The sequence below is a fragment of the Cryptomeria japonica genome, chromosome 2, assembly GCF_030272615.1.
Source record: "Cryptomeria japonica chromosome 2, Sugi_1.0, whole genome shotgun sequence".
Classification (NCBI taxonomy): Eukaryota; Viridiplantae; Streptophyta; class Pinopsida; order Cupressales; family Cupressaceae; genus Cryptomeria; species Cryptomeria japonica.
The window spans coordinates 46834754-46855308 of NC_081406.1; the positions used below are offsets into that span (position 1 = coordinate 46834754).

The 20555-nt window shown below is 35.8% G+C and overlaps 1 protein-coding gene across 4 annotated transcripts in view; it reads left to right on the forward strand.

Annotated features, from left to right (window-relative positions):
* The window catches only part of LOC131046218 (protein ARV 2), a 79052-nt gene that overhangs the window by 1550 nt on the left and 56947 nt on the right, over positions 1–20555 (forward strand). For 2 of the 4 annotated variants that reach the window (XM_057979905.2, XM_057979907.2), the window contains exons 3-5: positions 5646–5735; positions 12860–12905; positions 12999–13081. In XM_057979905.2, coding sequence (XP_057835888.1) covers positions 5646–5735; positions 12860–12905; positions 12999–13081 — 219 coding nt within the window. The remainder of the gene's footprint in view (positions 1–5645; positions 5736–12859; positions 12906–12998; positions 13082–20555) is intronic. The other 2 variants (XM_057979906.2, XM_057979908.2) reach the window with 2 other exon arrangements.

Here is a 20555-nt window from a genome sequence, read left to right on the forward strand (position 1 = left end):
CTACTGGTTAAAGCAGAGAACAACAGATCCCCATTAATAGGAGCAGATTAAACAAATTGAACATCACACATTTTTTTGATGTGAACAACTAAATTGCATTCAAAACTATAATTTAGACACACATATTTCACCACTAGAAATCTTGACAAAATGCAATCTCCTTTCGATTTGCTTGATGAAATCACAAACATAAATCCCACAATCAAATCACAAACATAAATCCCACAATCACTTTAGCTGAATAACAGTTTCACCAACACAAACTCAGCTTCAAACTATCATTAAGAGTTTATATGCTTAAACAACTTATTTATATGCCAGGATGAAGAGCTTTTAAGGATCTAAAATAATAATAAAATATCACAAAAAGAATTGCTTTAAAGTGAACCCATCCACAAGCTTTATTGAAAGTGGAAAGTTTTCTTTACAGAAAACTAATCCTAAAACAATTAATAAAATACAAAAGGCCTAAATAGGTTCTTCTCCACTGCTCGGAGTAGAATGCTGAGAATAACTGATGCCAAATAAGGTCACTGCTAAAAATAACATCTTGCATATGGGTGACCTTTTGAGATTCTGAAACACTTTTTGCATTGAAACTGGTGAGTCCCCTGGATCTTTTGAAGAAGACTAAAACCTTGACATATTTGGCAGATATGAAACCCTGATCGCCATGGTGAAACCATTGGTAGCCCAACATGATGATATGTCAAACACTTTGAATTAGGTTATGACATGCACTTCTCCAAGATTGATCTGAGATCAGGATATCATCAAATCCACATGAGGGATAAAGATGTTGAGAAGACAGCCATTTGGTGCCATTATTGACATTTTGATTTTTTCAAACAAAAATTGATTGATCATGTTTAGGATGGAGTTCGAAATATTATCACCTATGCCTCATTCCTCATCCGAGTCAAACATGAAGGCCACGTTGTAGTCCTAGCCCTAAAAGGGGAAGTCAGCAATGATCAAGTTTATTGTGAGAAGGTGTGACTTGAGGAGAAATTACAGATTAGCCACCCATTGTTGAGGCTGAATGAATGTAATTAGGTTGTTGCAAAGACAAGAGGCAAATCAAGGGGAGTAGAAGTAGGGGGAATATCAAAATTATCAAATTATTTGATGTAGCCCTTTTGATTGATAAATGTGATAAACATGCACCCTTCCACCAAGTTGTCTTCTTAGGATTTTTTTTGGTTTACTGAAAAGACAATCCACAACAATATGTCCTACCTAGAAGCATCTTCTACCTTTGAAAGATGAATTTTCATAACCAAGGATTTGTTTCCAAACACGATCTTTGACTTGGAGCCATATCTCATTAGGTAGGTGCTTTGAAATGTTCATCTCTGTAATGTCCCCATTTTGAAATATAATTTAATAATAAATAATGATAATAATATTAAAATACAAAAGAATAAAAATAAAATCCAAATTAAAATATAAAATAATATAGTTAAATATAATTAAAATTTAATTAAGTTAATGAATAGTCAAAAGACATGGAAAGAAAAGTTGTGACTCCCTCAAACATAAATAAAAGGGAGAAGAGAACCTCATTTGAAAAGGGGGAGAATTTGGGAATCAGAAGTGCAGATCTGGTTTAAATAAGAAGTGTAGAACTGATTGTGAAAGGTTGTGTCCCTTTCAAAGGACAAAAAATAATAAAGAGTCACACTCTTGTAAAGGGTGCTAAGGGTGAAGGGTGTGTCTCTTGCCAAAGGGCATACATGATGAAGAGGTGTGACTCTCCCTCACATTGGAGGATATAAAGTGGAGAAGTAGGGATCCATGGAATAGAAAAAAATATATGAAGCATTAGAAGCAGATTTAGGAGTAGACCTAAGTCAGAATTATAAGGAAATTTGGAAGAATGTTATGAAATTTTTTCAAAGAGATCAGAACACAAATACAAATCTGCAAACAGTAATAAAGCAGGCATCGAAGGAAAAGAAGAGGAAATATTAAATCAATAACTAGAGAATCAGACTTGATGGAATAGAAAAGACACACACACACACACACACACACACATCTATCTGAGTATAGGCAGCAGATCAGATTGATATAAACAGCAGACCTTTGCATTTAAAGAGGGAAACAACATCAAACTAAATCTGTCCAAATTAGCACTACAGATTGAAAATAGACAACCTGCAATAATTCTACAAGTGTTGGATATTGTTGGTTTTTGCTGCTGCTAGGATATGTTGTTGTCATTGATGTCAACGTATTCCTGTGCATTGCTCTGGTGATGGCAGATTGGGAAGATCTTATGATCCGTTTTGTGGTGTTGTTTTGCGATCACTGTTTTGCAGAATTCGGTATATCCTCCGATATATTCCGGTGTGATCAGATCTTGTGCTGATATTTTGGAATATTGTTTGGGATGGTCTTGTGTATCCTCATTTTAGATGGATCATGATTTGGTGCCCCGCAAGTTATCTTTCTTCGTGACGGTTGCTATTGTTTGAGTATTCTTGAGTTTCAGACGTTGACCGATGAAGATTTGATAAGTGGTGTGGGTGCAGCTGTTCCTGATAATTCTAATGTGCTTGCTGGTGTTTCCTAGTCATGTCCTATTTGTTTTGATGATCTGCATTGATCGTTGTGCGAGTTTTTGGTAGTTTCTATCAACCGATGATGATTTTCGTGTTATGCGGTTTTCCTGGTGGTGTAGCGTGTTGTGGTTGATCTTGGCGTGATTTCCGGTGGAGTTGAGCGTTTGGGAATTTGTTTTAGGTCCATGATATGCTATGTAAATCATTATATTGGTCCAGTGGTCGTTCTTTGTATCGTGTGATATAATTTTGCAATTGAGGGTTGAGGGTTTAGCCGACCTTGTTGTCAAGGTTGATGATTTGTATATATAGGTGATATTGTCATGTAATTTAGATATCAATGTTATGTCTGCATTATCAGAGAGAGGTTTATGTGCGAACAAGTGATTCATCCTTCGGTGTTGTGATTGAGGAGAGATTGGTGTTGCAGGGCAGACATCTGTGCTTAACCAAAACTGTAATCAGGCATTTGGAGATGCTATTCTTTCAGTTCATTTCTTCCGGATTGTAGTCCGAATCTTGTTGTAAGTCAGTAAGACTTCCTTGAGGGTTGTAACCTTCCGGGCCATTTTCTTTTGAGCAGTGTGCCTGAATGCATGTGCATTCCCCATTGTAATATTTTCACATACTACTGCAGAGTATCATCTTACTGTGGGTAGGTTCTCACCGTGTTTTTTCCCTTAACCGGGTTTTCCACGTCAAAATCTTGGTGTTGTGTGTTGTGCTTTCAATTTGCTTATCTGTCTTATTACTGCAGTTTATCAGATCTATGTTTTGTGATTAAGTTTGATATTCCAGTGAAGATTGATTCACCCCCCCCCTCTTAGTCTTCCTTCTTGGTTGCTGCTAACAACAAGTATATTGGGCAAAATTTAGTGTCCTCCCAAAAGGGGACATTACAATCTCCAGCTAAATCCTCATATTAGTAGAGTAAATCAACCCATCAATTTTTGGTTCTAAAGCCAAAACTCAACCTAAATAAATTTCAACGCACTAACGACAAAACATAGGCATAACATAAAAGGATTTTGTTAGAGGGGTTAAAGGTAGGGAGTATGGCTGAACCAACAAAACATGCTTGTCCTAGAATTATGAGATTTACCAATATTAGAGATTAATCTTCACGTGTTTTATAAAGAAGAAAAAAACCGTAAGTGCTAGGGCCAAAAAGTATTGAACTTGCAAATTATGCCTAGATTGGAGAATTTTACCTTTTCTTGTAGAAGATCCTTCAATAGGGTTAAAATATGATGTATGCCCAAACAAGGAACTAGTTCAAGATGGCACATTTAAGTCTCCAACACCATAGAAGGTTGTCTAGTTGGAGACTTAGGAATATCAGAGTTTGCTAGTAAAACCCTAGAACTTGAAGGACACACCTCAATTGACAAGACAAATCTTGAAGCAATATTTGTTCCTTCATTTGGGTTTGACTTGCTAGGTGTGACAAGAGCAATGGGCATAGGATCCTTGTGCCAAGTGGGGTCCAAGAGACCATTACTTCAAATGGCAGCAGCCAAAAACAATATTGATGGAGGTATCAGGTTCAGTGTTATCCTCAAAAGTTGTCTTGTCAATAGTCAATGAATCTTGAAGGCCTATAGTTGTGAAAAAAAAATGATTTAGAGTTTGTTTCAAAAGCAACAAGAGTGAGAAGAGCCATTAAATTGAGCCGGCAATGTGTTTTGGTCCTTTTCATTCTTGGATTCGTTTACTATATCTTATATTTTGAAGGATTATTTGAGTGTTTCTATACACTAATAGTATCCACTATCCACCTTATTTCACGTTGCCCTTCTAGAATGTTTTCAATTTTTAATAGTCTTCTTAATCTCTTCAGGTTATATAGAGATTATATGTGTGTGCATTTATAAATATAATTTTTTGAACTCTCTCTCTCTCTCTCTCTCTCTCTCTCTCTCTCTCTCTCTCTCTCTCTCCTATTAACATATATGAAATTTTTCGCTGTTCCATGGATCAATTCTAGAGATCAAGTTGTATATTGATATACGCAAGTTTTTCACTGTCCATGGATCAGTTCTAAATTGAAAATTCATAAGATCACACTTGTAATTTCCAGTGTTACCCAGAAATGTGTTTCCACCCTAAAGGCACACATTTTGGAAATGGAAACGGTTTCGGGTACGGGGGGACGGCCAGAAACATTTCCAAGCCGTCCCCGATCAAGAAAAATTTTCAGAAACGGTCAACTATGCAGTCGGAGATTGTTGACCGTTCCGCGAACACTAGGGACGAGCCGTCCCCTGATCGTCTCGGGGACGGACGACCATTTCCGGCGGAAGGAGGGATAAAAAAAAGAATTTTTAATAAAATCTATTTTTATTATTAAAACGGTAAACCTAAATACGAATATTTAAAGTGATTCCATTATGATTAGACTTAGTCGAGTGAACTCAGTGAAGCGATTCTATCTCGAAGGGAAGCAGCCAGTCACATTTTTTTCGACCCAGGCAAATCATAGATGTTGATTCGGCCCAGAGGACACTACCAGCTAGTTAGTTCTATGGTTCAATTTGATTCATTTGATGCTATGTTCTTAGTTCTATGATGATTCAATGAATGATCACTGATTCAATAATTTTAGAATCTAGATTCTGATTTTTAAATGTTATTATGTTGCTATGATGAATGTTACTGTGTTACAATGTTATATAAATATATAATTCATGGATATATTTAAAATTTTAGATTTTCCTATATATATATATATAAATAGCTGTCCCCTGCTCTGGGAAAAAAAACGTCCTGGAAACCCGTTTCTCCGTCCCCCCGTCCTGGAAACTCAGGGTAACATAGGTAATTTCTTTTTCATTTCGCAATTGATAGGTTTCAATTATTTATGTTGATCACTGGTGATGTTCAAGCTACTGATATTTCGTTGTCAGGGTCTAAAATTCTCAATCGTTTTCCTAATGTAAGCCATAGTGGGGCAATGTATGACTAATTGCTTGTGTTTCATTTTAGAGTTATATCAAGATTGAAGTTAACATTTCTTGGTTCTTCTTCCTATATCATTCTTATATTTGTTTAACTAATGACCATACTTTGATTTTGTAGATACTTTTGATTGATTTGATCTTGCATAAGACTAAGGCCTTTCGACATTTGTTCTTCAACTTGCTGCATCTAAATAAGTATGGCTTGCAGGTATGGTCCAAACTTCTGATTTTGTGTTTTGCAGGTACAAGATGAATTAATAATATATGCAAATTACACTGAAAAGGTGCTATTTGGTGATACACAATGAAAAATTAAAGAAAAGAAACAATGGAGGTCATCACACTCTCATTCCTGTGGGAAAAGAAACTGATAGTGAGATTTGTGATGGCACTGGTTGAGGGTTGAGTGCACAATCATCAACCACACAGTTGATCAGAGTACACTAACACAATATGAGAGCCAGAAAACAACACATTCTAAATGGAAAATATGACATTCTAAATATGACATTCTTCCTTAATTATCAGAAAGATTGAATACTAGAGTATTTGACAGATATATGTAAACATGCTGGTCTTATACACTTTATTACCAAATTGGAATTACCAACACAACTCTTCACCTATATTGACTGATGGACTTTTGAACAATCTCTCTTTCATGCTACAATAACTTCCTTGCAAGCTTCCCTCAATTTGCCAGGTTCACTCTTCCCACTCCTTAAAGTCCAAAAACTTCCGTCTCTAATTCAGATCTAATATTCATCTTTGTGGTCCTTGTCTATTAAAAGAGGAAAGTATAATTGTTGGTGAAGATAAAATGATAGATCTCCCAAGCATTACACAATCTTGTGTGTTGAGAAAATACCCAAGCTATACAACTGCAGATGGGTGAAATGAGTATATTTCTAGTTTGATATCTTGACATGCATATAAGCATGATCATGTAACATGTGTCTGTATTCCTCTCACTTAGGCACTTGACATGGTGTCTTAGGTACGTAACTACAAATCGACTTTTGGATGGTGTTGCAGGCAGGAGACCACAAAATCAGCTTAAACTTGGTGTCATTAGTGATAGGGCAGAAACCATAGGGTATTTGGTTGGACCATTGTGTTCCTCTCCAAAATTAGACAATTTATAGGAAATGACACTAAATTCTGTGTCTATATGAAAAAATAATGGTCTTAACAAAATGTCATGGACAACAAACCTTGAGATTGGCTTCCATCAGGTTTCATGGCTGAGAGGGCACATACCATGAAGAAAATAATGTCACAATTGCATGCTTCTCAAAAAGATCACACAATTCAAAGATGATGACACTGAATTTTGAGTCTGAATGAAATGTTGTAGTCTACACTGGCCAGATTCTATATGTAACATGCCTGGGTTGGGTTGGAGGAGATAGGGCGGTAGGGGTGTTGTGAGTGAGAGCCCACGAGATTGCCTTGCACATGGTCTCACAGCTGAGAGAGCACATATCATGAAGAAATTAGTACACATTGCATTGTTTTTGGAAAATTAAAATATTAAGATAACAAGGTGGTATAATTTTGAGAGTGTTAAAAGAATTCTAATTAATCATCTTAATAGAATGTTCAACATGATCGTTTTCTCAAAATTGGGATGGAAAAAGGGTGCTTTAGTGTGATGTAGGGTCTGCTGGACCATTGAATGGTTCCAAGCATGCAAGATAGAGTAATTACTAATTGCCGAGGGATGCCCTTGCATCAATTTGTTAGGATTCAATTCATATTATGTAATCAGAATATTTCCTTGCAGATATTATTGTAATGATTTATGAAAAGCTATATTGTAGATTTAAAAAAGAGAATATAATAAATGTACTTTCAACGGTTAAATTTGATTTGATTTTTGTAAGAATTTATACAATATATCTACATAAAAAATTGTCATGGCTATGGAAGGAAACCCTAACTAAAATGAATTTCCTACTCATACTGAACTAGGGGCAAAAAAGGGACATTACAATGTGCTCTATTCTTGTATCTGGTGTTCTTCCTGGAACTATGCCACTGAAAACATTTTTGTGCTTATCCAACATTTTTTGAACATCTACATGATATTCTCTCCTATTTCTTGGTAAATGTGAGGCCTGATCAATTATGGGCTGCCCACTCTACTTGGTCACGATGAAATAAACTCTCCATCCTTTTGGCTGTAACCACACGAGTTCTATTGGGCATTTCCCTTAATACCGCCTTCCTACCATCACCATGGAATTTTAGTTCCATGGTCTAAAAAATTGAGTGATCTCATCCAAAGAGTGGAGCCATTGGACATCCAACACACAACATTACTGTCTCCTATACTCATCACATAGAAATCACTCTTCATATCATAACTACCAAGTAAATTACCAAGTAAAAGACTTGACTTAGGAATTCTTCTGGCACATTGGAGAGTGAAGCCACAACAACTTTGACATCAAAACTTTCAAACTCTTCTGTTTTTATACCTCTTCTAGCAACAACTCCTTCATTAATGCATTTTGAATGACTCCAGAATCAATAAACATAGTGATTCCTTGGCCACATAGAATACCACAGATTCTAAAAGGATCATACTTTCGTGTACTGGAAAGTTGGGTAAATGTACCTTCAATGGTCTTCTCTTCACAAGGCTTTTTTGTTACATTTTCTTCATCATTTTCCTCAGGATCAGCTTGCTTTTCTGAATTTTCTGATTTTGATTCATCATCAAAAATTGCTTCTATGCAGTGAATAGCCTTTCTCAAGGCACCTATGACCAGGAACTAAAGGCTCCTTGCATGTGAATCGTAACTTTTTCCTCAATTGATTTTTGGCTTCTTCATCCAACTTTGGTGGCAAACTCTTTAGTTGATGATACATTTTTTGAAATGGCTTTTTGGATGGGAGACTCTTCTTCTGAAATGTTTTCTCGGGAAGAGTAGATTCAAGAGCTACAGTGCTCTTGATAGTCTCTTGTAGGATGCAGACTCAAAGGCTTTGACCAAGCTACTCAAATTCTCCGTCAATCCTTCTATGGACAACCTAACCAATCTTCTTTCTGTGACATTAGGAACAATAACAAGAAGCTTATGGAAATCAGTAATATAACTCTCAATAGTGTCATACTGCTCAAGTTGAGCCAACTCACGGAAATTCACTTCTGGGTCCTTTTTGTCAAACTTGTCCATCAACTTCTTGCAAAACTCATATCAGTAACTATCCCATGATCCCACCACTCATGGGCAACTCCTTCAAGATGAAGAGTTGCAAATTTAATGGCCTCATCTTTTGCCATAGGTCTCAAGGACAAGTATGTGTCCAACTTTTGAATCCATGCACGAGTTGTGCTTTCTCCATTTCCATCAAATGGGGGAAGTGTTAATTTTCCCAATGCGTTCTGGTAGGCCCTTTTTTGAGCTTGGGACCTTTGTTCTTCTCTAGTTCCACTTCTAGATCTCTTCTGATCCATAAACTGGTTAAGGGACAACTCATTCCAAATGTCTTGAGGAAGAGCTCGGTACTTAACATAGTGCACATAATTTCATTAACTATCAACACTGCAGCCTGGGTCTATGGATTTTTTCTTCTCTTCAGATAAAGGTTGACTAGAATGGGATAACTGTGGAATCCATAGTGGTTATCGTGGACTGATTTGCATTATTTACATGTTGATTTGTATTTTTGGATGTACTTTTCATCACCATTTTGTTTTTGGGGTATGTTCATGTGTTGGTGCATTTTTGTAATCAGCTAGGCCATTATGTTCATCATCACTTCAAATTTTCTTTTTGCCCTTTGATTAGGAGTTTCACCCATTTCAAGTTTCTTGCCTTTATTTCCCTTGTTCTTCTCAACTACCACTATTTGGTCGCCTTCAAAGGTTTGATTTTCAATACCATTTTTAGGAATTGACTGCTGAACTGAATTATGAGGAAACTGAAACTGTTTTCTGCCTCTCTCTGGTAGTATTTGTTTTCTTTTTCACTTGGACGCATGAGATGACAATTATTGCATGACAAGAATAGCTCAAAAATCACAAACTAGCAAGAACACCAACTCTATCACAAGCTAGCAAGAGTGCCAACTCTTATACCACTGTAACAATCCACCCTACTTATTTTTTATTTTTGTAATATAAAAGGATGCAATGTGATGTCTTCAACACTTTTTGCTTGCCCAAATCCTGGAGTGGGCAGGGTGAGAGCATGCAGTGCCTCCAACAACACAACTAATCTAAATAAATGCAATTACCATGTTACAGTGGCAAGCCAGCCAAAACATGCAGGCGGTATAGCTAGCCTAATCAACACCCTTTCAATAGATTGTGTAAATTGACATGCAGGCGGTAGAGTGAGCCTATCAACACCTCTTTGATGGACTACGTATATGTAATGCAATCCACTAGTATAATTTTTAAGCTTGACTCAGACCGAAATGGTTGACAATGCCAACTTGTTCATGTCAAATTGGCTGAATGAAAATACTATAATGGTTGGCAGTAAATTGTCCAACTTACAATATGAAAATGCATTCAAATGATAGCCTTCGGTGGAATTTCCATCTGAGATTTACAAATTGATATTTGGAGAAGTAAACTACTGTTATAAACTGATATAAAGTCTGATTTCAAAATGAGACTACTGCAATATCTAGAATAAAGCCAAATAACATTGATAAATATATAATCAGGCACCCAACATGAAGAATACCTCTAATAGTTGAAGGAAGAGGCTGATGTAGGACTGATATTACTCTGTGGTACAGATATCATGCCCAAAATGGAACTGGAACTCATTTTCAACACACAAAAACCACCACCCAGAAGCACACCAACACAACCAAATTGATAAACTAATGGGAACACAATCAAAACCTCTACTAAACACATCTACACACACTGGAATAGTACTTTATCAGACTGATAATAGAAATCAAACATTAAAAGTCTGAAACAGAGAGTTTTTGTTATTGGTATAGCTGGTACAAGTACAAAGGTCTTGAAATCTCATTAACTCTTCATTTGTCCACCATGTGAAGATTAGGGGTCATCAAACAACTGTAGGGTGCCTCCCAACAAGAAGGAAATGACTTCAAAAGGTAGTTGCTTCACCTTCTACTCGCTTCCTCTCTCACACTTGTACAACCAAGGCAACAAGCTGGACAACTCACTTAAGAGGTAGTACGACCCCAAAGAAGAGCCACAAACTCTCCCACACCTTTTACGGATGGCAAATGTAGATAATAATGTCAAGAACACCAAGAAATAATATGTTAGACTCTCACTATATCTGCAATCATCTGTGTTACGACTGGCAGGAAAGTACATCCAATGAGGTATCGCAGGTATGACCACTAGAGTCTCACAAGTACGACCCTTCTTAGTGCTTCACACACTTCCAGAAACTGAAAAATCACATATACAATATTAGTAAAACCAAAACTCATCAAATACATCCATCTTTTAGCAGCAAATTGAATGGTCTTCACTTGTAGGCAGAGTTGTTACTTCAGGATGAAATCACTGAATCTAGCTAGGAGGGTTTTCGCCCCCGAAATTAGTATTTGTAAAGGGTTTCATCTTCAAGAATTAAGAAAATTTGAAACTCCTCAAAACAAATAGCAGGTATGAAAAATGGCAACCCTTTCTCTTCACAGCTTCTTCTATAACTTTTCCTGGTCAATAAAATATTAATTTTTCTTTTTGGCTCCATATCCACTTTATTACTTAAAAAACATTTTTAAGTGTGCAAAAAGGTCACTTTTGCATCCCTTGAACCTAACACGTCATTTTTTGCACTACTTAAAAGTCAATTTTTGAATAATTAAAATAAGCTATCAATATAAAAATATAAAAAAACAACTTTTGACAACTTAGTCATTTAATTATTTTTACGTTTTTTGGTGCCAATTAGCTAATGAAAATATATGGAAAATAAGTTAATGGCCAAATATCTGCTTATGTGCAAGGTGACTCTAAAGATTTCTCCCAGCAATAGCTCCTTGATCATGCCTTCATCTTTAATCTTATATGGGACTCTCTTTGGCTTATCTTGAAGGAGAATTTAGTTAGGAAAATATTTTCAAATGAAAATCTATTGTAGAACTTAAGCTTGTACTTCCAAATTGAAGATGGTTGAAGGTGTACATGGCTGTACCCAACGCAAGCTTCCCTTCTATCCGCCATCCCTCCATAAGCTTACGTAAATTAGGGTCTTGAAGCTACATTAGTTGAAATATAAATGGAGGGTTTTTTGGAATTGAGTGCACTGAGGAATGTAATATGATAGGCCAACGGTCAGATCCTTTCCAACCCAAATCTTTGAAAATGGAGACTAATTGAACCCAAAATTCAATTCTACACCTATGATTGTTTTAGGTAAAGATTCCATTTCTTGGAAATACATCGACTAGATTGAGATAGGAAATGTTTTTCTTCAACATGGCAGAAGATGAGCTAAGAGGCTCAGCCCTCACTCTTTTCTTATTAAGGCTAACAATAGGATTAAAGTCACCTACTAAAAACTAGGGAGGAACAAGAACAATAGAGTGTACAAATCTAATATGAGACTAAAGCAAAACCGTGGAAATTCAAGTACAACAACTTTTCTCATAATAAAATGCAATTAAAATTTTCAATTCACCAAGCATGAACAAATCTGACCAGGCAACAGCCAAAGTTTCTGGTCAACATAGCATATTCAATGGTCAAATTAGGGAGCACAACAAAGTACAAACACCAAACCAATCAATGCAGAATATTTTCTTGGCCAACACAGTAGGACCTAGTCAGCAACAATTCTTTTGATTAACACAGCAGAAATTCTGTAAATGGTGGGTTGAAAGAGGCCTGAAAATCCTGGTCAATGGAACACTCCTTTCTGATATCAGCCATAGGTACATTGTAAACCTTTAATTCCCCATCTTCTTGCAACAAATTCAGTCTAGGTCAAAGGGGAGGGAAGCTTAACATCTAAGTTCTATGTTGAAACAGAATATAGACTCCTAACTCATTGGAGGTTAGCAAGCCCTAGCCATCTTATCGACCATTGTTCTTCCAGCCAAAAGGCCTTTTTCACTCTCAGGAATAACTATCATTTGGCTTTATTGGACTTCATTTTCTGTTTTGAAAATATTCATCTTTCTAGTTTTATTTTCAAAATTTTTAATGGTTGCTTATTTCATAGAAGTAAATTAACGTGAAATGAAGTTTTCATGTTCTTACATGAAGTAATGGAGCATTCATAAATTTTTCTTGGAATCAATCACTTGTCTTTGAGTTCATGAATAATTTCCCGAATCTCTGTGGTTTAGTTCATTTCCATTTGGTTTTTGCAGGATCTTGTTTGGAAGGCAGCGATAATTTTCTTATTATTGGATACTTGTATCCATGAATTCTTATGTGAATTTAAAATTATTTAGGTATCATATTACAAAGACAGCTTGATTTATCGTAAGTGAACCTGAACTTTTAAAGGCAGGCAGGTGGTTTTGAATCCGAGCAAATTGCACTCTGAATTGTCTAGAAGTGATCTCTCCATGTGGATTGCAACTGGGAAGGTACTTTCTATAGCACACAGAAAATAAATGCTCATTCTCATTTTTTCTAATGAATGGAAATTCTCTTCTATGTATATGCAATTTGCTTTCAGTATAGGGTTACACTTCTCACTTGATATTTTTCCTCAGTTTTCATATTCTCTGCACTTTGAAAAAATCAGTTAGAAGCAGTATTATTTATTCACATATTACATAATGCAATACATACACCAGAATCATCGTGACAAGGCTCGAAAATAGGGTCAAATTTAAAATGTATAGAAACCTTTTAACCAAGGAAGCTCAGAAGTTGCTATGAAATGAAAACCTGGGCTTCCTAACAACATATGTAACCTATAACAGTGTAACACTTAAGATTGGCTTGCAATCCAGATATAAATATTTTCGGACTAATATATCTAAAATAAAACACTGTAAATCTAAAATAAAACAAAATTTAGTATGGTTAAGACAAGCTACTTGCCAAAGATTTAAGTGTGTTGGATATGATAGCCATGGCATCCAACTGTTCCAAAAATAATTATAAACAAAGAAATAGAATAGAAGTTATGCAGTTAATTTATATGTTCATGCAAAATGTCAGATACATCACTATGAAGATACACAATAGAACTCTTATCATATTCTAAAGACAACAGTGTAAAGATATGTTGTACTTTTACCAAAATGATCAATTTTACTCTTGTTGCTAGTATTATTTAAACCCGTTTTGGTAATTTGGGATGATATCGGTCTTGTTTTTTGTTCTGGATGTGTTAAAAACCACACAAATGTTGTGAGGTCTCTTCATTATCATTAAATCAAGGTACAATCAAGAATGAAGGAAGTCAGGAGAGTTTTGGGCCTGATAATTTAAACCATATGAAAGTTGCCAAAATCTCCTCAAGTGCATCAAACACCCAAAATCACGCTTTTTCAGTTTTTATGAAATGTACAATTGGAATGGGTTTTTTGTTTTGAGCCTGCTAGTTAGATTGTATTTTTGAAAGCATTGTCTGAGTTTAAAGTGTCAAAATGGCACATTGGGTATGTAAAAATGACCCATTTGGCATGTCTAATGCATCAAAAGGATCCTTTTGGCCATTTCGCATGGCAGGTGTCAAATTGGCCTAAAATTTTCAAATTCATAATTATGAAGTAAAAGTTTAAAAATAAATAATAAAAAAATGCACCAAGTGTGCTAGAGTCGCCCACAGCGCTTGCTTGGCTACAAAGTCAAACAGGTCTTTGCAGGCCTAGGCTTCTAGGTCCCCTTGTTTCAATTTTTTTAAGTTTAATTTTTGTGAATGCTTCTAGTATTAACTACGTAGAAGCTTTTTGCACCAATGTTTTGGATCACACTTTAGGATGGGGAAAAACTGTGACAAATTGCAGAGCTTGCTCACTAAATAGGCGGGGAGGTTGAGGTGGCATTGTGGGGCATGGAAAACAAGGTAGGAAGGGAAATAAAACTTACGAAAATTTTTGAAAATAAAATATTATCCTACACATACTAAAAGAAAAAAGTCAATAAGATGCAATAAACATGAGCGTGAAAAAAATTAATTTCAACTATTAATAATAACAATCTTATGCTTACACTACTAATAAATTCAACTACTAATAACTGAAAGATTAAATTTTAGTAGTTAAATTTTATATTTTTCTATGTTACCCTGAGTTTCTAGGATGGGGACGATAGTGGATAAGGAAATGTGCTTCTGGGATGGTAAATTTTTTTGTCAATTTTGGGGACGGCTAGGTGATGACTATATAAAATTAGGGAAAATTAAAATATATAGATTTATATGAAACATGGATAAAGCATGCACATATACATTATAGAACTTTAACATATAAGAACTAGCAGAATTCTTATGCCAAATTTGTGTTAAATTGAGAGTCAAAGTCAAATTGCTTATAGAATTCATTGTCGAAATTCACAGTCAATATGCAGAATTTATAGGGACGTCCCCTGTCCCTGGGTAACGCAGATATTTTTACTTTCTTTTTATTGCGTTAGATTCACTTCAATAGCTTATAAACCATCTTTGTTGCTGCAACAAGAAGATTAAATAAACATGTTAAATGCACAATTAACTAGGTGATAGGCATGAGGCCTTTAAAATTAAGTACTTGATTTCTCATGGTAAAAGAGGGATGATGGACCATGCATGGCATCCAAATAAACTAATTAAGTAAATTTCTCAGCAGGATTAAAACGTGTGAGTTTTACTTCACAAAAAAAAAGGCATGACCCAAGGATGACAAATTTAACAGGCTTGACCAATCTGCACTGGCTACTACCAAACTCAAACAAAGAACAGTATTGTTTACTAGAGTGAATGCTGTGAATAGTATTATCTCTGAAAAAGAAAGAGAATTGCATTATATTACTGTCCACAACTCAAAGCAAATTCAATAAGGGGGGCCATGGTCTCAAAGCAACTACAATGAAGCAAGAAAAGCAGGAAAAACAAAGCAATAAATACATGGGGGTTAACCTTAATAGGTGATCCCCAAACTAGTATAAGTATAATTTAATGTGCAGGGGAAGACCTTGCAAAGCCATGGTAGCAGATGAAGACTATCTAGTGAGGTGACAAAATAATCAAGCATCTTATTTTGGGATGCATTGAAGGAGCCAATGATATTATCCTCAATTTTGTAGGAGTATTAAAATAGAGTCTAAGAATACTCATCGCGGAAGTGCAGTGTTAAGGGGCTGTATTGGACATCCTAGAAAGCATTCGATTCTACATAGATTCTCCCTTAACATTCAAGGCCGAAGAATTGTTTGTGGTAGAAAAGAAACTAGTGATGTGAGCTTGCCCATGAGATCTATGCCATGAAAGATGGGTGTTTGTGTTGATTTTTTCCACTTTCAGATTAACAGTAAGTTCAGAATTCAGAAATTAATATCTACTTTCAGATTGTTTGCAGTTAGTTAAGTAGTTACAGATTAGTAATAAACAATAAGTAGGCAAAATGAACAACCATAAGACAAAACACCATTACCCTGGGAAAACCTCCTAGGAGGAAAAACCCAGCCAGAATAGATCCTCGGATTTGATTATGAATTATTCACAAATAGGCAGATTACACACTTATCTGTTAGGCTAATAAGGATGAACAACAGCAAGATCCAGATGTCTAGGTCAGTACACAAACAGCCCTAGATCTTCCTTTCATACTAGCATCTGCACTGCACCGTCTGTGTACTGATCAGCCCGCACCAAGGTGCGCACCAATCTGCCCTACATACTTGCATCTGCACTCTCTGTATACTAATTTGCACACCATCCTTTGTATTAAGGTCTGCACTTCTTCACACTTGGGAAGCTCCAAGTGCACACACAGTTCGCACCTTTAGAAGGATAATCGCGCACCCTCTTATGAGCAGAGATATTTTGCATTATACTTGTATGGTAAACTTGCCCTAGTGACTGAAGTTAATTCACTCAGCAGCAAGTATACTTCGCCTACTAGCAGCAGATGTATTTCACCTTCAATCAGATTTCGCACCAAAATTGCAGAGGTAGTTCACATATGTGTTGATATAAAAAAAATGAATAATGAAAGCATACAAATGGATCCTTATTTATATGTGGAAGGGGAACTAATATTGGGTCAGCCCAATATTAGTTTTGGCGCCAACCTCTTTCTTTTTATTATTTTCTTTTCCCACGCTTCATGTTCCTGATATAGGGTCGGCCCTATAGGAGTGTGCACACGTTAAGTTTATGTGTTTGGCGTGTTGATGGAGAGAAGGGCTCAGCCCTATTCAGATTCTAATTAGAATCCGATTACAATATTATTTTACTCCCTAAGTTAACAATAAACAACACTCCCTCTTAACTAGGGAGAAAAATAATCTTACAACCAGGTTACATGATTAGGGCCCGACCCTAAATAATACATTCATTGAGTAATCTGTAATCCGAGCTTTAGTCAACAATTACAACACTCCCTCTTAGAGAGGATTACAACAAGTAGCCATTAATAACAAATAATAGGTCGTAACCAAATCACATAATGATAGCTCATCATGGATCCCTTTTATAATGTTCATCTTGCCTTGCCTGCAGAGAATGAATCCAACTTTTAACATGCACACCTATAATCCATGAATACATACAGAAGTATGTTCATACATCATGGACTCTTTCCATGATATCCATTATGCATACCCACCATTCATTTTCTGTTAAGGATGAAGGAGAACTTCCATTTCAATCTTCTCTCAGAGTAGAATGTAAAATCAGAATATCACAATCTTTCATCTTGCACACAAGCATAGAATGAAGTTACATAAACCATAGTACTTCATCTTGCACACAAGCAAAGAATGGATCTAGAACTTCTTTCATCCAGCAGACAAGCATAGGATGAGATTCCATCTAGCACACAAGCATAGAGTGGATCTAGAACCTCTTTCATCCAGCACACAAGCATAGGATGAGATTCCATCTAGCACACAAGCATAGAGTGGATCTAGAACCTCTTTCATCCAGCACACACGCATAGGATGAGATTCCATCTAGCACACAAGCATAGAGTGGATCCTTCTTACATTGCCCGCAGAGGGTGGAAGAGATCAACCATCTCAAAAGAACCACTATCACCTTGCATTGCCCGCAGAGGGTGACTCCACCTTGCATTGCTCGCAAAGGGTAGTTGAAGAATCTGAAACTCCCTCTCAACAAGGACAAAGTTTTTTTTTTAATGATAAAATCCAAAGTACAATCTTCACCTTGCATTGCCCGGAAGGGTGAAGAACAAATACATACTCAAGATATACCAAAGTAGCTGGAACTCCCTCTCAGTAGTAGCTGTGTCCAATCACAGCTTCCAAAGCACTCGAACTTCCTTCGAGTGTATGCCAATCCCAATAATTTCCCTTGAAGAATTAGTATGCCCTGTTTTAGAAGCACTCCAAGCAACTGAAAGATCCAATCAATTTCCTGTACTCAAGGATAGGAAATCATACACTTAAGCATCAAGTCAGTTCAATCATAATGAAATTAAAAACTGCTTGACCCAAGAAAAATTTCATGCTAATACTCATAATCAAAAGGTAATCAACCAACATAAGTTAGAGTATACCAAACTCAGAAGGAGGCGCTCCCTCTTAACTTCTGCACAATCAATCTTTTATGTCAATCTCAAAGATCCTGTCCATCTATCTTTCAATCAATAAGGTGGACCCATAGCACAATTATTGAGATAAGATGAAGATAACTTCCATCAAGAGATTACACAACAAAATTGCCAATCAAATGTCATCAATAGAAAACGAAAAATCCTAAGAGATCAATTGTGAAATCTTTCAAAGAGGAACCACAAATAGAATCACAGATTTGTAGATAATAGTTTCAGCCAATGAATAGCAACATTATGCAATGTTAGTAAGACAAGATACAAATTCAATCTCTTGGAACAGACGACGGAGTAAGCACAATAAAGAATACTCAAACCTCACAAATCAGCCAACCGTGCCCCATCAACCTCTTACAGGAGAAGTGATGAATCTACAATTATCAAAACTCAAGATTCCATTAAGGTCCATAGTTGATCATTATCTTTGGTATTACAAAACCAAACAAAAAAGAGGTTTGCACTAAAACATCAAGAGCAAAAGGGATCTTTAATACACTTCTAAAGCAACAAGGAGCCACACATAACTTCTTCATAAAACATTTATAGTAGATCTCATTCTTCACATCAATGGTTAGATTTGAAGGTTGAGAACATCTCAAAGCTATGTTCTGAAACACATGATTACTAGAACAATTTATAACATTGGTGTAACAATAAATGAAAGTAGTAGTTCACTCAAATCAGAAGAAAGAACATAGAAAAGACCAAAGATTGAATGCAGCCATAATATCCATTAGTTCATCTATTTGCAGTTCAGTCCAGAGGAAAGTAATCAGAAGTAAATCAAAACAAATGAGCATTGATAAAATTGATCTAACAACAACATCATTCTACAAAATGATATTAATAAAATACTCATTAGTTATACTCTTTGTTAACCACCAAGCACAATTTATACTTGATCAAAACAAAACAGATCTCAAGGTAGTTTAGGATAGTAGAAGAATCCCATATGTCAAAAAGCACATGAAGAAGATCTATATTATATGAACTACAAAGTTGTGTAATAGACAGGAGAAATAAGTTTCTTCGACTAGCATTAACCCTTGCATACTATGAATATGATTGCAGATCATCTTTCAACTAAACTTTTCTATCACGAACACCTATTTACACATAGGCCAAAATATTAAGTCAAAGTGATCTCGATCTGTTCATTAAGAGTTCATCTCCATAATTAATAGAACATAAAATTTCTACACCTCAGTCGGTATACTTATATCAATGATGCCAAGGCAAACAATCATTAGCTCCTCATGACTGTACACATCTCCATAAGTCGTTCATGTCAAGTAGAATTCAAGTCATGAATGAAGATCATTAAAAAAAAACATAACTCAACCAAGCATAGCTACTCACTCAGAATGCATATAAGTATTCATCACAAGAATACTTAGAACTTTTAGATCAAAAGTCAATAATAGAACCTAGTCCATATTATTTAACATAATAACAATATCTAAATTACATATGCAGAGAACATAACAAGTATTTAGATCATAGTCATATAGATGACAACTGTGGATGATGAGTCCAAGACATTCCTGATTCCAATCAAAACATTAATGAAGAATCGATCTATAATACCTTGCAACACTCAAACATAATACCTTCTAAGTTCTAACAAAAAGAGTATGCAAATCAAAGATCATGATGATATCTAAATAATGTTCTATATTAGATAAGTCTACCAACTAAGGCAATTAGAATCATAAAATCAATACGACCTAGAACTAGGTCAGCCAAACGATGATACTTCAATCTTTTGGATAAGCTGAGTATAATATATCTTGCAATCAAGAATGCAATGACTCAAAAAATACTTAGTTTGAATGACGCTGAAGAGTCAGATCTTCAAGCATACAGGACCAAGATGTGACCATGCTAAACTTTTGATCGCAAACCTTTTCAATCTCTCCTTGATCCTGGAACTTGTCATCAATTTTACGACAGCAAGAAAGAGCAAGATCTAGGCTACAGGATGCTAGATTTGATTACAATTAGTACAACCTGACTGTGATACCATTTTGATTTTTTCCACTTTCAGATTAACAGTAAGTTCAAAATTCAGAAATTAATATCTACTTTCAGATTGTTTGCAGTTAGTTAAGTAGTTACAGATTAGTAATAAACAATAAGTAGGTAAAATGAACAACCATACGACAAAACACCATTACCTTGGGAAAACCTCCTAGGAGGAAAAACCCAGCCAGAATAGATCCTCGGATCTGATTATGAATTATTCACAAATAGGCAGATTACACACTTATCTGTTAGGCTGACAAGGATGAACAACAACAAGATCCAGATGTCTAGGTCAGTACACAAACAGCCC